The sequence below is a fragment of the Parasteatoda tepidariorum genome, chromosome 11 (assembly GCF_982258835.1).
Source record: "Parasteatoda tepidariorum strain Cologne lab strain chromosome 11, Ptep-v5.0, whole genome shotgun sequence".
Classification (NCBI taxonomy): domain Eukaryota; kingdom Metazoa; phylum Arthropoda; class Arachnida; order Araneae; family Theridiidae; genus Parasteatoda; species Parasteatoda tepidariorum.
Window position 1 is genome coordinate 60,264,149 of NC_141765.1, and position 17,774 is coordinate 60,281,922.

Sequence of the window (17,774 nt, forward strand, 5' to 3'; positions counted from 1 at the left end):
TTTTGATGTAACATAAAAATTTAATTAAAGACATTTATTAATTCCTTAAAAGAATAATGTCTTAAAATGGGTGCATTGTTAACATCAAAGCATATTAAAGCAAATATGTGTAATGGGTGTAATTACTAAGTAGGATGTGAAGTAAACAAAAATAAAGCTTATACGGAGTTTTGTTTTACTCAAAATAAATTTTTGCCGAGCTTTGATTTAACATGAAAACTTAATTAAAGACATTTATTAATTCTCCAAAGGAATAATATTTCAAAATAAGTGCTTTTTTAATGTCAAGGCATATTACAGCAAATATGTGTAATGGATGCAACATCAATATAAATGACTACTGATCGTAACTTCAGAGATATTTTAAATTATACAAGATGTTCTATAATGACCATCTCTGTTATATAAATTTGACGCCATGTGGCTGAGCGGTAGCGCTTCGCGCTGTCGTGCCACAGGTCCCTGGTTCGATTCTTGGGCCGGGCAAGCCTTTCCTCCCTTCAGTAGGTCGATAGATTGAGTACTAAGCATGCTTGGGGGCTAAACACTGAGGGTTCCGCGTTGGGCTGACCACCCAACAGGAACATCTGCTCTTCACCTCAGAGCCCAAAGGTTAAGAAAACTGAGATGGGCACAGTAGGCCTTGGCCCTCTATGGGCTGTCACGCCACTGAGTTTAGTTTAGTTATATATATTTAGAATTCTAGTCAGAAATGAAGTATAAAAGGTATACCTACTATTGATCGTAAATTAGTATTTAAGAGAGTAGAGGTATTTCAAATTATGCAGGGTGTCCTATAGTAACCATCCTTGTTATATTGGACAAAAAAATCATATCAAAAAACTCATGGACAAAAATATTAGCGCACCAAGGAGGAGGAGTTAAAATGAAACGAAATTTTACATACGTAATGACTACTTTGATATGAGTAAATGATTAGAAAATCAAAGGAAAACGATAATCTTTGATTTTCTAATCATTTACTTATATCAAAGTAGTCATTACGTATGTAAAATTTCGTTTCATTTTGACGACTCCTTCTTGGTGCGCAAATTTTTTTGTCCATGTGTGTATTTAGAACTATAGTCGAAAATGAAGTACAAAAAGTATACACACTTTTGATCTCAAATTATTATTTAAGTGATTAGAGATTTTTCAAATTATACATAGTGTTTTGTAATGACCATTCTTGTTATATATATATCTAGAATTCTAATCAAAAATGTGAAGTACAAAAATATACGCACTATTAATCGCAAATTAATACTTAAGAGAGGAGAAAAAACTCTATCGAAATCTAAAGAAGGTGAGACTGAACATATGAAAACTTGTTGATTGTCAAGAGAAAGCAGAAGAAGGCTGAAAGACAATTATTAGAAACTACTCCAAGTTTTACAAAGTGATCAAACAGGTTTATGTTTTCATACCACCTTCTTGGTGATTTGGTGAATTTAAATTACGTTTTTGTTTACTCTTTGCTTAAATATTAATTTGTGCTCCCTAGCCAATGATTTTTTTTAAAACTTTATTTTCGACAAGAATTCCGAAAATATATCTTAAAAAAGGTCGTAATGAATATACTGCATAATCCAATAAGTCTAATAAAATAATTCTGAAAACAGTTTAGACACTAAAATTTACATTGAAACTAAATTCAAATTTACATTCAATTGAAAACAGTATAACAATCTGAATATGCATTAAATAATGTTAAAAATCATTCGTTATTTTTTTTAAACAGTATCTTAGTTTGTTTATTTATTTTTAAGAGAGAAACGTAATTTTAACGAATCAATTAAGATGCATTTATAAAATACAGTTAGCGAAATATTTTTAGGTTGCTTCATTTAATCCTTTTACTTCGCCTATAAATACTTTCTAGTTTAAAATGTTGATGATAATAAAGATATTCTTTCTTGCTTCAACTGGATTTTGAAGATATTTGAAGAGAATGAAAGTTAGCATTTTTGCATTACCCAGCCGTAGTACTAAACTAAAAACTCAGCGGCGCGACAGCCCATGTTCATATGGCCAAGGCCTACTGTGCCCATCTCAGTTTTCTTGACCTTGGGCTCTGGTGTGCAGGAGCAGGTGGTCAGCCGAACGCGGAACCCCCAGTGTTTAGTTCCCAAGCATGCTTGATACTCATTTATCGACCCACAGGAGGGATGAAAGGCTAAGTCAACCTTGCCCGGCCCCAGGATCGAACCCCGCCGTAGTACCATCTACAAATTTTCCTTATCAGGTACAAAATGAATCGTAAAGCGCATTAATTTAAGAAAATTGCTTATAATTTTACGCATAGTACACTGAATCTGACAGGAAAGCAAATGGTTTTTCCATAAGTTGGCAAGAATTCGGTATTAGTTTTTTTGTATTTAAATAATTATTTTCAGAAAATTTTCATATACTGGTCAAAATGAAAACAAAATTTTTCACCCATTCATCTATCATAATCTATATGTACAAAAAAAGGGTGATTAGGGAGTCTCATTATCATTATCATTAAAAACTTCATTATCATGTAAAAAAATTAAATATTTAATTGTAAGCTTGTCATTGTTCTCTCACATTAATAAATTCTTCACTTGAATTTTTCAATGTATGGAAATGTTTCAAATGAGTAAATTGATTTAAGAATTAAAAACGTTTATTTTTTACAAGGCTGGCAACTCTCCAAGGAGAAATAAAAACAATTTTTGAGCGTTGAGTTCTATAAACATCTAAACTAACTGTTGTTCACCAAAAGATTAATTTAATGCTCTTTTTAATTATAAAGGTTAAAAAAATTTTAGTCAAATCCTTTCTCCATACCAGAATTATTTAAATTTCTATATTTCATATTTTTTCTCAGGTTTTTAGAAATATGAATAATCTAATAGCAGTATGTTCCTAAAGTGCTTTTTTTTAAAATGGTTTAAATATTTTTGAAAAAAAAAGCATCAAACTTGTTTTATGTTTTTTTCCATTATTGTTTTAAGTTTCAATATAATTTTATGTGATTTATCAGAAATATAGATGTTGTACAAAAAATAAAATAATAATATTAATAATAAATAATGATAATCCAGTTATTTTGCTCTCGTCGTAAAATGCACATAGATCTTAGCTTGATGGCAAACGAGATTCCTTTCTAAAACAGTTTAACGTCCGCAATACGTAAATTATAGCATGGCATATTTAAAAATTAAAAAAAAGAAGAGATATTTAGGAACTACATGTAGCAAACAACATTAATATCATTATTAAGTCATGTGTTTCTGTAAAACATTTAATCCTTTCTGAAAATTTCGTAACTCCTCAACTCCTTATTTAAGTAATTTGTGATGAAAGGAATCAAACCATCACTAAAAAATACTAAAAGTTAAAGCCCAGTTATTTCCTACTATTTTCTACATGTGATTAATATACCCCTTAAGTATATATTCCTAAATAAGTATCCTAAAACATTAAGCTACAAAAAATTTCGCACACGGAGGAAAACATTTTGGTAAAACTACCGTACTCTACGATAATAGCATTTCTGTGGAAGAAAAATTAAATAATTCTAATTAACAAAATCAAAATATACGGTATTCAAACCATTCATTTTGTAACTTTTCCAGTCGTATGGTAACGGTTTACCAAAAAATCTGGTTTTCAAAAGTTTAGTTCTTATTAACACACATTTAGTAAAAAACACAAAACTGGAAAGTAAATTGAACAGAATGAATGGTTTTTTATGCCATGCTCTAAGGTATCATGATAAAATTATCAAATCACACTCACATTACACACAACGTGCAAAGTATACACTCGACTGCTAAAGGCAACACAGGAGCTACCAAGACCATGAACTTAATACAGCTCTCACGATTAGCACTAAACAAAGTACAGTGATCTTAATACAGCTCTCCCGGCTTCTCACAAAACATCACTGAATCAACTAGTGATATCCGTTCATCGAATTCTATTACAGAGATAATTCTAGTGGGGGAGTACTGTAGTGTATCTACCACTAAAAAAATATAATTCCAATTCACTAGTATATAAGACATGTTAACTCGATTTTATGGAGGGGTACCTTTTCATAGATGAAGGTAGACATTGTCGTTAACAATTCTCCCCACATTTACACAATTTTATCACATATTATAAAACCATATTTTATGGTTAATTTTATCAAAATTATTATCACAGCGCATCGGTAAAAATTACCGAGCCTTTTAGTGTTCTTATAGAGCCAGAAGGATGGTAAATTTTTTCTCAGAGTACTTTCTAGCTTTTGATGTGTGCCAGCTGTAATTAATAGCTTAATCATACCTTTTTTCATAATATCTTTCTTAAATCGTTGATGAATGTAAACATATGATTGTTAAAATTACTAAGAATAAGCATAAAATTCCTCTAAAAATTCCCCTTAATTTTTGATTTTTGCCAGCTGAAATTAAGAAATTTATCATGCTTCCTTTCATAATATTTTTCATGTGTTTAATGGGAATATATTCTTATCAGGTATAAAATTTCGCTGAAAATTTCACAACTCTTATCTTTTGATTTATGTCAGATGAAATTGAGAAACTACTCATTTCTCATTTCATAATATTTTTTCAAAATTTGAAGAATATAAACTATATATATTTAATATTATTATGAAAAAAATATTTTATTGAGTTTAAAATTTTACATCTCTCAAATTTTCTATCGCTAATCTCTTAAATTTTAAATTATTACCAGCTGAAATTAAGAAATTAATCCCTTTCATGATGTTTTATTTTTAAATTTTTGATAATTTGCGGAATATAAACAAAGGTGTCACAGGAAAAGACTAGGACGTATGCAAACATAGAACATTTTTCAAATATTTCTCATATGTTTATAACTACATTTAAAAACATAGTTCAAAGTAAATTAATAAAAACAAATTTTTAAAAAAAAAAAATTTATTTTTTCATAGTAAATTTTAAAAAACACAAACTCCTTAAAAGTTTCATAGTTTTTAGCTCTTCATATCTATGTCAGTTTTGATTTAAAAAAACAAACACGTGGCATTATATAATATTTTTTCGAAACTTTCATGAATAAATTATTATTTTAAAATAATCAGTGGTGAAAATTACAAACATGTAAGCATAGACTTTTTGTATTTCATTTTTATGCCGCCTTAATAAGATTATTAAACATACATTCCCGTAGAATCGATTCCCACAAAAGTTTCTTAGCTTTTAACTCTTGTTTGTGTCAGTTAATGTAAACCTAAATATGTAAATACATCTAAATATAAATAATGTAAATATGAAAATAATCTTTAATTTAAATATGCATCTTAAATGTGAATATAAATATGCAAATACATATGAATATTGCAAAATTATAGCAGATATAACCTACTAAGTACGTAGACAGATTACTTTATTCTTTTAATGTGCAGGGACAAAACAAATTGTAGTAAAATTACCGTTCTGTATGGAAAAAACATTTCTGGTAAACAAAATCATAATTCTAGTTATAAAACCAAAATATATGGCATTTAAATCTAATTTTCACATTCATATAGTGATGGTTAACTGAAAATTCTGATTATCAAAATTGTAGTACTTATTACCACACATTTAACTACAAATACAAAACTGAGAAATAAATTTATCCGAATAAATGGTTTTTATGACATGTTTTAAGGTATCATGATAAAATTCCCAAATTTTAACACACATTATCAAACAATATTTAATTGTTAATTTTATCAAAATCATTACCAAAGCTCTCCGATAAAAATTACCAAGCTTATGGTGTTCCCTTAGAGACAGAAACACTGTGAATTTTACCACATTTCGGTAATTTTTACCATACTTTTTTACTCGGTATGACTATTACAAATTTCTTATAATTTGTAAAAATCAGAAAAAAGCCATGTTTTACGTACCAACATTGCTTTTAATACTGTAAGTTTTCGTTCCTTTTCTGCTTAAAAGCATTTTGGTTAACCTTAACTGTTTGATGTTTATAACTACAATAAACCGACTCTCCACTAGACGATAAGTACTTCGTGAAGCCTAAAATGTGCCATTGGCAAAATGCCCTTACAAGACAGGAATTCAAATATAAGAAAACTGAAGAAATTTTATCAATTTTGAAGAACATATGCGAAATTTAAGAGCGCAGAATACATCGAAATGATATTAATTAGATATTATAACAAAATAGTTCATTTTATGAATTATATAATTAATAATATATTTAAAAAGTATGCAAGACAAAAAAAATATTGCTAATTATTTTTTTGTCTTAAAAACTTCAAAAGTGTCTTGAAATCAAATTCTCACAAGTGCAAAATTTCACTATGGAAAATTTTGCGGATAGTAATTTTTTATTTATCAAATCACTAACTGTTGCTGTTGTTGTTGCCGCGGCCATTTAGGCAGAAGGGATGCAATTGTTCTTCGTTTCAAATGGCTCCCTCTATGGCTAAGGATTCAATGTCTGTCACGCCCATATGTCACACCCGTTTATTGGACTGACCCATACATTCAATCATTCGTCCACAGATCGTAATTTTGACCTGAACCCGAGCACGACCAATCTCCAATTCAGTACCCCCAGAGATATTGATTTGTTATGGGAGCATGGAGGACTTTGTGACCTGGCAGATTCAACGTGCACCAGTCCCCATTTACTGGCCAGCTGGATTTGAACTCCAATTCCTACAAACGTCCAGCACCCTGCCAACCAGGCTATCCCGGCCAAATTACTTATTAATATTTAAAAATATTATTTGTTTAGTTTACTCCTTAAAGTTAAAATGTTTTTTTATGCTACCTAACAAGCAAATTTCAATTTTATAGCTTTCACAATTTTTTAAACCTGATCAAACTTAACCAAAGAAACTAGACAAGCTTCAAAAAATTTTGCAGAAACTTGTTACAAATTACAGAATTACGAAATTACAATTTTGTTACTTGTTGCAAAATTACAATTTTGTAACAAGTTGCATAAAATACGTTTTAATGAATCAAATTAAATAAAAAATGTTCCAAATTATTGATTAGTGACTAAATAAGTTGGTAATTGGTTTCCAAATAATTCCCATTGGTTTACATGAAACATAGGGGAAGCAGAATCTGTCACCAGGACGCAAGTTTGCAACAATGCAGTGCACAAACAACAATGTAGCGTTGGTCCTTTTAGCGTCTATTGCCCTAGGGGGAAGGAATTATTGCCTTTCATTTACATGTGAAATGAATGCATGTCGGCATTTTTCATGAAAACAGATGAGGAAGACAGAATTAAGTATTTGGAAATCGAAATGAAATCTTACCTTTCTAATAACAAAATTTTTATAAGCACTTCAATGCTTAGAGTATGTCACACTTCGTGTTAGTTTTTATTTTACATTATTATATTTATTAATTTTTCTTCAGTGGTTGAGATATTTTTATTTGATTGGAGGTGGTTGTGAATTTCACACAACTCTGATTAGGAAAAAAAGTCAGTGTAAGAAATAACATGCCATGGCCCTTACACTTAAAAAAACATCAGAGTAAGGAATACCGGGCAATGACACTTCATCTGAAAAATGTCTATCCGGAGAATACTGGGCAGCACCATTCCTGGCAATGAAACTTAATATAAAAAACTAAAAAGAAACATCAGTAGAAGGAATACCGGGCAAGTGCATACCGAGCAATATACCAGTGATGTGTATAAGATGCATTTCCTACCTTTCTGAACTCAAAAATATGAAAGGCGAGAATCCATTCCTCATAGGGAGATAGCTTGGAATTGAAGAACTTCCACCCTTGTCGTTTGGCATTTTTGTACGATGATAAGTTACCTGAAAGTCCGATTTTTTTAGGACTTAGAGATAATGCTATTCTAGAGGTGGAAAAAATAAGCACAATTCAAGAATATGTTTTCAATGGGACGTTGAAATAAATTAAAATTTATCATATACAGGGTATTCAGTAACGACCACACTTAATGTGTATTTTTGGAAACCTTATTAAAAAAATATCCACATTGGAGTCGCTAATTAATATTTAACCAAAGACAAATTCAATTTAATGAACACACTAGCTAGTCAGAGTTTGATTGCCAAATTTCCTTTTAAATAAATAATTAGACAATAATTGATGCTTCCAAAATTTAACAGAAATGTTATTAAAAGAATTCCACTTTTATAAAAGAAATATTTAATATTTTTAATAAATTAAATATTCGATTATAATTTTATTTATTTACTATTTCATAAAATATTTGGTTTGAATTTAGTTTTTTATTTGAATACTACAGATAATAGTAACGAACCGAAAGTGCAGTGTCTTTTACTGACATTTTTCTTGCAATAGATAAGTGAAACAAATAATAAAAAACACACACGTGTTAAAAAAAATAAATAAATAAAAAAAATTAAACAAAACATGATATTTTATTTTCTGATTGCCAATAAATATCAAAATATTTAGTTTGTCGAAATCTTTGTAAACACGTTGTTTGTAACAAGATTTATCAAATTAGGTATTAGTTTTTTTTTATGTCGATAGATAAAAAGGAAAAAAAAAAGATAAGATAAAATGGCATTGCTCTTAAACATTTTAAATTTCCTATTTAAAATGTTACATGAAAATGAATGAAAAATTAAACATAAGAATGAAAAACTAATACCAATCAACTAAGTTTTATTATGAAGAATGTAATCCTTTAGAGAGATTAATTTTGCAATATTATTATTTGCCCTTTAATAATTTTAATTTTGAAGAGTTAAAGTTTGATATATATTGGCAACAATAATGTAAATTAAATCACTGTATAATTTCAAATGATTCAACATTTTTAAAAAGTGAAAAAAGCTTTCTACATTCTAAAAAATTTCACAGCTAGGTTGCAGTTAGTGGTCATTAAAAAGCTTTGCAGTCACTGTTCGTAATAAGTTATTGCTCATAAAAAATTAAAGATTTCATGGCCATAAAAATATAGGTCAGCCTGTAAATTTTTCCTCGTAAAATATATGGTCACTGAAATGTAGCATATAATTAGCGTTATACTCGCAAAAGTTATCTTCAGTTCAAGCCTTGACTTTGTTTGAGACTCAAGCAGATTCTTTGTCAAATCCAAATGAATCGTGGAATAAAAAAACTATTATGAAAAAAATTAGATACTGAATATCAAATTTATTTTTATTCACAATCTACATCAAATGTTTTATTCACAATGATTTCTGTGAACAAAAAATTGTGTAAAAATAATGAATTATGTAAACATAATAGTAAAGAAAATAGTAAATTGTGCAAATAATAAATAGTAAATAGTAAATAATGTAAGAAAAATGTGAATGCCAAATTTCATTTTTATAAACGCTCATTTTGAGCTATGTTTTTTTTTCTTTCAAATGTGCATATCGAGCAATGTCTATTGTGTTAAACACATCTTTTGAGATGCATCAACTTTTTTCGAACTTGAATTTTAAGCTGTATCCATTTTGCTAAATGCACATTTTAAGCAATGTTTTCCTTCGGTCAAGTGTGCATCATATCAATTTCCCTTGTCTTAAATACGCCTTTTGAGCTACATCCATTCTTTTTTCAAACTCAAATTTCAAGCTGTGTCCATTTTGACAACTCGCATTTTGAGCTACGTTTAAAATAAAAAGTATGTTACCAGTGACTTATGAAAAACTGAATTCTGAACACCATATTAAATATAAAAGTTTGGGATTGACTTATATCAATATTATCCAGATGTAACAGCTAATATTGACAAACTTGGTTAACATTTTTTGTGTTATAATGCTACTCTATCAATAGCCGCTTAACTCCTGTATATAAACCATCAAATAAAAATTCTATTCGCTGCCATTTCTTTTGTATATTAATCTCATTTGGCAATAAGGGAGCCTTTTTACTGTAGTATAAAATGTTTTATGTGTTTTCCTGTAATAAAAAAGGTTAATGTTTTTCACCATTTCAGGAATATTACGAGTAATAAATACGAGCTTTCCTGTTCCATATACTCTTTGTATTGACTCTAGGTACATAATAGGGCGTTAACGAGGTAATAATAGCTAAATGCTATGTTTTAAATCACTTAAATGGCTTATTCACTCATAACTGAATTTCATGTGCATTGCGCAAGCAAAAAATATGGAGCACCTTAACAACTTTTGATCTAATGATCGGATTATCACGTTATTAATATGCGATTTTAATCGTTTAAAGGGCTAAACTTAAATATTCTAATTGATTTGTTCAAACTACATTTTAAATAACGAAATCAGACACAAAAGCGTACTTTCTCTGAATTGAAACACATTTTATTTTCTTTCTTTCTTTCTTTCTTTCTTTCTTTCTTCTTTCTTTCTTTCTTTCTTTCTTTCTTTCTTTCTTTCTTTCTTTCTTTCTGTCTTTCTTTCTCTCTTTCTTTCTTTCTTTCTTTCTTTTTTTCTTTCTTTCTTTTATTCTTTCGTTCTTTCTTTCTTTATTTATTTATTTATTTATTTATATATTTATTTATTTTATTGAAGGATTTGAATTTTTGGCCGTTGGAATATGGAGTAGGCTCAATTTGGAAAATATGGTCCCAATAATTTAAACCGGAGTGGTGTCGGAAACTTTATGTTTTGAAGGTTTTGGAAACTTTTTTCCTTTTCTCATTCAGAGCAGTATCAGTAATGTTGGTGCTTTTAAATTTGTTTAATTTCACAAAAACTGTTTGATTAATCCCCTCAAATCTTGGATTTTGCCATTTCAAATTACATTGCAAAAAATTTTGTAAAAATTTCTATACCTTATAATTCAAAACTTTTTAGACAATTTTTTAAATAAAACATAAAAATAAAATAAATATACATTAAGTTTTATTCTTTCATTCAGGATTATCTTTTTACAAACGTTCTTATCAAAAATTATTTGATCATTTTAAAAAGAATTTTAAGGCCTTTTTTAAGTTTTGATTGAAATATATTTTTTAAAAATATTTGATAAGTAACGTATAAGGATTTCTAAAAAAACGCTGTAAAATATCACAATTACATAAATAAAATTATTTCGATTGAATATTCAAACAAAAACTCTTTCAAATTAGTGTTATTTTAATGTTATTTAGTGCTTATTTAATGATCAGAAATTAGCTTAATTATTTCTTAAACCAGGCATTTCCTTCATTTAATAAAAGAGTCAAAATGCTATCACAAAACTGTATTACAATAAAAAAAAATACTTGCCAATTTTTACTTTTAAAATTTCTCCTTTATTTACAAAAGTTAGCATTCTTCAAACAGGTAACAAAACAGTATAGCCAGAAGATACACTAGAATTTACAAAATCCTTTTATGGGAATATTCAACCATTAAAGCATTTTATGAGAATACAAATAAATTCTTTTGCTTCTCACAATTGTTATTTTTAAAATTTTGCCTTTATTTGCGAAAGTTAACATTCTTTAAACAGGTAACAAAACAGTAGAGCTTAAAGATACACTAGAATTAACAAATTCCTTTTATAGGAATATTCAGCATTTAAAGCATATTATTAAGCATATTACTTTTGCTTCTCATAATTGAAACAAAAAATTGGACTAGAAATTGCTTTAGCTCATTACCTAACAATAATCAATACAAAACATTAATGCGAATTAATGCTCATTACAATTAATGCTCATAATGCGAAATCCCTAAAGCCGCAATAATTAATGCTGATAACAAAATATTAATGCGAAATACCTAATTCTCAATTGTTATTGGTTTAAAATATAAATAACATATCTATTTTAAAATAAATATGTTTCCCTATTAATCTATTTTTAATTTTATTTTCTGATTGCTAACACGTTTCCAGAACCAAACTACAATACATTTACATGAAATATAAGTTAATTCAATTGGATTATTGGATGTTTTTGTTGCTTTAACAAAAACGGATATGTAGTTTCATGATCGAAAAGCAATTTCACGCATGTTATCGAATGCAAATTATTCCTCGAGAATAAATATAATTTTTCTCTGAAATTTAATATGAAATCGTGTTCTAGTATTTGACCTCCATGAAAATGACACCTGCTCTACTGAGTCAACAAGTCAAAAGTGGAAAACTCATGAGTCGTTTCTGAGTCTAATGGTTAAAATTGATGATGGCGGCCATGCGATGGATATCTGAAAAAAGAGGATCCGAATCGGATTCCATCACAAGTAGTATGATGTCCATAGGAGATGAGGTCGAAGTTCCGAAATTTCTTTTTACAACGGAAGAAGAAATATTTGGTATCTTGCAAAAAAATCAAGAAGATGAAGCAGGCTTTAAAAAACAACAAGTAAGAGTTAATTACAGTGATTTCTTATGAAACCGAAACTTGTTTTAATAAGCAGTATATAAACTTGTACTAGTAGTCAACAAATATTTGCCGGAACTATTTATTACTATAACATTTCCTATATGAACTTGTATTAGTAGTCAACAAATATTTGCCGGAACTTAATTTATTACTATAACATTTCCTATATGAACTTGTACTAATAGTCGACAAATATTTGCCGGAACTTAAGTTATTAGTTAAGCATTTCCTATGTGAACTCGAACTAGTTATCATCAAACATTTAACGGAACTTACTTTATTAACATAACACTTCAAATATGAACTTGTACTAGTTGTCAACAAATATTTGCCGGAGCTTAAGTTATTAGTTAAGGAATTCCTATGTGAACTCGAACTAGTTATCATCAAACATTTACCGGAATTACTTTATTAGTATAATATTTCCTATACGAACTTGTACTAGTAGTCAACAAACATTTACCGGAACTTACTTTATTAGTATAACATTTCAAATATGAACTTGTACTAGATGTCAACAAATATTTGCCGGAGCTTAATTTATTAGTTAAGCAATTCCTACGTGAACTCGAACTAGTTATCATCAAGCATTTACCGGAACTTACTTTATTAGTATAACATTACAAGTATGAACTTGTACTAATAGTCAACAAATATTTTCCGGAACTTCATGTGTTAGTTAAGCATTTCCTATGTGAACTCGAACTATCATCAAACATTTACCGGAACTTACTTTATTAGCATAACATTATAAAATTTGGACCTCTTAATATTAATTTTACTTTTTTAACATTTTTCTGTGTCTCGAGAATTCTTTAAGCGAATTGAACATTTTTGCATACAGTTATAAAATTTGTTTATCCAAAAATAATTCCATGCAAAAAATTAATTTTAAGTAAATATTTATTATTTTATTCAACAATAGTCGGAAAGAAACTTTAATTATAAGTAATGCCATTTTTTACATAATTTTAAAAAAAGTAATTTTACATAGAAAATGCAAAGCTTGAGCGAAATCGGTCAAATAGTTCCTGAGAAATCAAATACGACCTTCTTAAAGTTCGATTTTTTAGGGACGATACTACCGATTTCGCTCAAATTTTGTATTTTGGAACATAAAATAACATTCTTTAAAATTATGTAAAAATTGCTTACCTTCCAATTCTAAATTTTTTCGACTACTATTGAATAAAATAATAAATGCTTACTAAAAAAATATTTAACCGGTGGAATTATTTTAGGATGTAAGAATTTTATAATTGTATAAAAAAAATTTAATTCCCTTAAAAAGTTCTCGAGATATGGCAAAATACGCGAAAAGTAAAAGTAAAATTAAGGGATCCAAACTTTGGATCGCTCCCTGATCTAACTAAGGAAACCACTTTTCCTAAATTGAAGTTACTCTTACAATTTGGGGACCAAAAATATGAATTCATCTTTAAAGAGCTATGATTATTCAAAGTTCATTTTTGTGTTTGATTTCGTACTTAAAATATCGTCTGCACTTATTATAAAGCATATTTGAGGTCACCTCTTCGACTGGGCTGAGCTATAACCATCTATGGCGTTCGCCTTCCAATGAGGTGAACCGGGTTCGTATCACAACGATTGTTGGTCGGTACGAAATCCGCATCCGGCTTACACCGACCACAGGGCTGACGTGAAATATCCTCAGCGGTAGACGGATCATGGGTTAGAGTCTCTTTGCCGTCAGGCTAACTGTGGTAGGTTGTCGTGGTATTCCTCTTTATGTAACGAAAATGTGGGTTAGTTTCATCAAAAAGTCCTCCACGAAAGCAAATTTCTCCCAATACTTGATCCAGGAGTTCCTTTGTCTTCTGGATTGGGTTCAAAATTACAAGTCTACATAGTCGAACATTAGTAGTCGAAAAACCAAAGATGGAGTATGCTGTTCAACGATTGTTATTTTTAGCATGCTTGCTAATATTCTTGTATACTTTTTTAAGATTATTTTCGAAGCAAATGCCGATTTTTTTCATGTTACTACTTATACCACTAACAATACATCTGAATTTAATTGGGGCTTTATAGAATTTTAGAATGACAAAAAGAATTATTAACATTAATTGGCTTAATTTTGTCTCTTATAGATAGCATTTATTTTATCAATAACAATATCACTGATTGGATTTTTTGTATGTAATATTGCTGTTAAGTTCATTGCAAAGAAGTTGTTTGTAAGAAGTTATTAAGTAATAGCAATACTAACTTTATCAACAGTGCTTATACAGAAATTGATTTGAATTATTTGAATTTCTTGATTCAATTCCCAGTTAAAATTTAAATTGTTATGAAAAATTAATTTGTTCCTTCTCATATTAGTTCTTTAATGATATTTTCTCTCCATTCATAAAAACCTTCAATTGTAAAATCATGTTTGTATGATAATTTTAAAATAAACTCATCAAGGTTTTTAATGAAAATAGAAATAATAACCTTATTTAAATTTAGATCCTAAGGAAATAGTTTTTTTAAGTTTATCTTTTTCAATAATATCTAAATCTCCGGTAACAACATGTTTATAGAGGTATCAAAAGAAGTAGTGCTTTTATATTCATCAAAGTTGCAGAGATAATTCAAATTATCTGTAGCTAAATCCATATAATTACAAATTATTAAGTTTTTTAAATTTTTTGCATATCTAATAGTAGGTTTGCAATTGAGTGGAATAGGGAGAAGGTTTTTATTTTTGCATTAAGAATTGTGTTCAAATCAGGCTTAATAAAAATCTTAATTGTAAAATCTAAAATTAAATAACCTGGTTTAGGTAAATCCTTGCAGTTTTTATATCAATATTTATCAAGGTCTTCAACTAGGTTTAAAAAGTTTGAGAAATCTTATTTTAAAGTACGTTTTATTTTATCTGATTCCAAAAATTGTAAGAGTTTGTTATAGAAACTAAGTTTAATACCTGAAATCATGGTTTCAATTGATTTAATTGCATTAAGTTGATAACAACTATTGGTGAATTCATTAATAAAATCTTTTACGTCATATTTAATTTTATTTTTGGCATTTCCCTGTTTTTTGTTATTTTGTTATTTTTAAGAAGCGTAAAAATATTATAGATGGGTTCGTTATTATGAAAAGATTTAAAATTGAAGTTGCTGTTTAGACCATATGGAAAAATAGATTCATTAATAATCACATATTTATTTTTAGCTACGAGACGTTTTTAGAGCTCTTTATAAAATCCTAAACTTTTATTGAAATGTTATGAAACCCGTGCTTTGAAAAATGTTTGTTTAATTTCAAAGCTATTATTATTGTTAGTAGAGTTATATTTATTTGTATGTGTTAAAGATCTATGTAAATTAATTCTTTTGTGCAGAGGTTGGGGTAGTTTGACCAATATAGATTAAGCATTTAATTTTATAAATGCAATTTATCTATCTATCTCTCTCTATATGTATATACAATATATATATTCATAGATACAATATGGGCAAAACTACCAGAATACGGTAAAATGTATTATATTTCTGGCCCGATGTAAGCACCAAAAAGTGCTTTGCTGTGCTTTGAAAATGACTTTTGGTAAAATTCACAATTAAATATGGTTTTATTATTATTCTGTTTTGCATTAAAAGAGGAAAAAATTAGTAATTTTAGCAGTACCAATAGAATTTTAGACAACACAAAAACGTTCTGCTTGATAATCTCTATTTAGCTTAGTAAACACGCCCCGCCGTGGACTGGTCGTAAAGACACGGTTCCCAGTAAAACACCGAAGTCAAGCATCACTAGCTGCAGTCAGTAAGCGGATGGGTGACCACTTTGTTCATCCTGCTTAGGGACGGAGGGTGTGCTCTATTGTATCTCTCTAGGGCAGGGGTCCCTAACCGTATGCCCGCGGGCAACGTGGCAGCCCTTCGAACGGTTTAGATGCACCCGCTACTTGTGCCCAACAATAAAATATTTCCGTTTTCAATTTTCCCATAAAATGTTATGTAATTTGCTTTGCTTTCTCAATATGGATGATAAACCTAACCAAAATAGAAATCGCCAGGAAAAAGATCTCCATTCCCACAGATATAAGCACGAAGCAAAATATAGCTGACCACTCGCGAATTGAATATATAAACTCTTATACTTTGTATGTTTTTCAAGCAATTTCGTATTAATTTATTTTAATCAAGGATATTAATACTAATTATATTCATATGTTAAATTAAATTTTTTGTGCATTACATGCAGTGTATATTATTTCCTATGTCTACCAACTATAAACTTATCTTGAAAAAATAAATGGTGCCCGCCACTCGACCGATATTCTGGTATTTGCTCTTAGGTACAAAAAGGTTGGGGACCCCTGCTCTAGGGTGTTCGTTAAACTGCTCTATCGTAAAGTACTCGACTTCAGGTCGTCATGTTACTAAAGCGGGGAGCCATCCCCTAGGCAGAGGTGGCTTTTATAAAGGTTTTTTTTTGTGAAGGTCCCCTGCATGATTATTTGTGAGGGCGTGTCTTCGGATCAACCTCATGAACATTTCTCGCACCGCCTCAAATAGTTCATTGTGTATCTCCAGTTTGACGTAAATTAAGTATTATTACTTGCATTAAATCTTGTGAATCATTCTCAATGCATGCAATTTACATATGCGATCACACATCAATGCAATTTCCTCACACGCGAGTTTTTTTAAACATTCGTACACAACCATCTAGGGTAATCGCATAAAAGTGTATACTCCCTTTGAGAACTTCCTCACTGTGTGGCATTCCTGTTCCGCTAACCGCTCTGAAGCGTAAATGTAGTGGATTTGCATCCCACTATAACACTGAATGTATATTCTTGTTGGCTTTTTCAAAATTGTGTGATCTCTTTTTCAAACTGAAAAGGGCTTTTAAGCCATTCTTTGTGTTTACAAAGAAACCCACACATGTATGTAAATAAGTAAATATATCCCACTACTCCCTTAAATAAAGGATAAAACATACACCATAGTTTGATGTATTTGTGTTTAGTACCTTTAAAACACTTTAATGAATCATTTAAAGCCATCATCCAAGTCCCAGTCCCCCTTGTTTTAATTAGGTAATTTATTTACGTCGCACTAGAGCTGCACAGTGGGCTATTGTCGACTGCCTGGGAAATATCGCGGAGGATAATTCGAAGACATGCCATCGCAATTTCGATCTCCTGCAGAGGAGATGACTCGCCTGCTTTGGCAACCCGACGACCTGCCCGCGACTTGATTATTACTCGAAGTAGAGGTAAGGTAAGGTAAGGTCGAGGACAACTATTTAACAAGGAGTGATACCGTGCACCCTCGTTCCCTACGCAGACTGATCAAAGTGGTCACCCACCCGCTTACTAAACGCAGCCAGTGATGCTTGACTTCGGTGTTCTACTGGGAACCGTGTCTTTACGATCAGTCCAGTGCGGGACACTTTTTATCATTAAAAAATACATTAAGAAAAAGTATTAAGCTGTCAACAATTTAAATAAA

General features: G+C 29.6%; 2 protein-coding genes across 2 annotated transcripts in view; one reads left to right on the forward strand and one right to left on the reverse strand.

Moving 5' to 3' along the window:
- Positions 1 to 5,991, reverse strand: part of LOC107457167 (transient receptor potential-gamma protein) — a 49,693-nt gene extending 43,702 nt beyond the window's left edge. Inside the window, exon 1 of the mRNA XM_087154566.1 lies at positions 5,903 to 5,991. Coding sequence (XP_087010692.1) covers positions 5,903 to 5,954 — 52 coding nt within the window. The 5' untranslated portion in view covers positions 5,955 to 5,991. The remainder of the gene's footprint in view (positions 1 to 5,902) is intronic.
- Positions 5,992 to 12,071: 6,080 nt separating this feature from the next.
- Positions 12,072 to 17,774, forward strand: part of LOC107446650 (proton channel OtopLc) — a 36,096-nt gene continuing 30,393 nt past the window's right edge. The window contains exon 1 of the mRNA XM_043043959.3: positions 12,072 to 12,279. Coding sequence (XP_042899893.2) covers positions 12,097 to 12,279 — 183 coding nt within the window. The 5' untranslated portion in view covers positions 12,072 to 12,096. The remainder of the gene's footprint in view (positions 12,280 to 17,774) is intronic.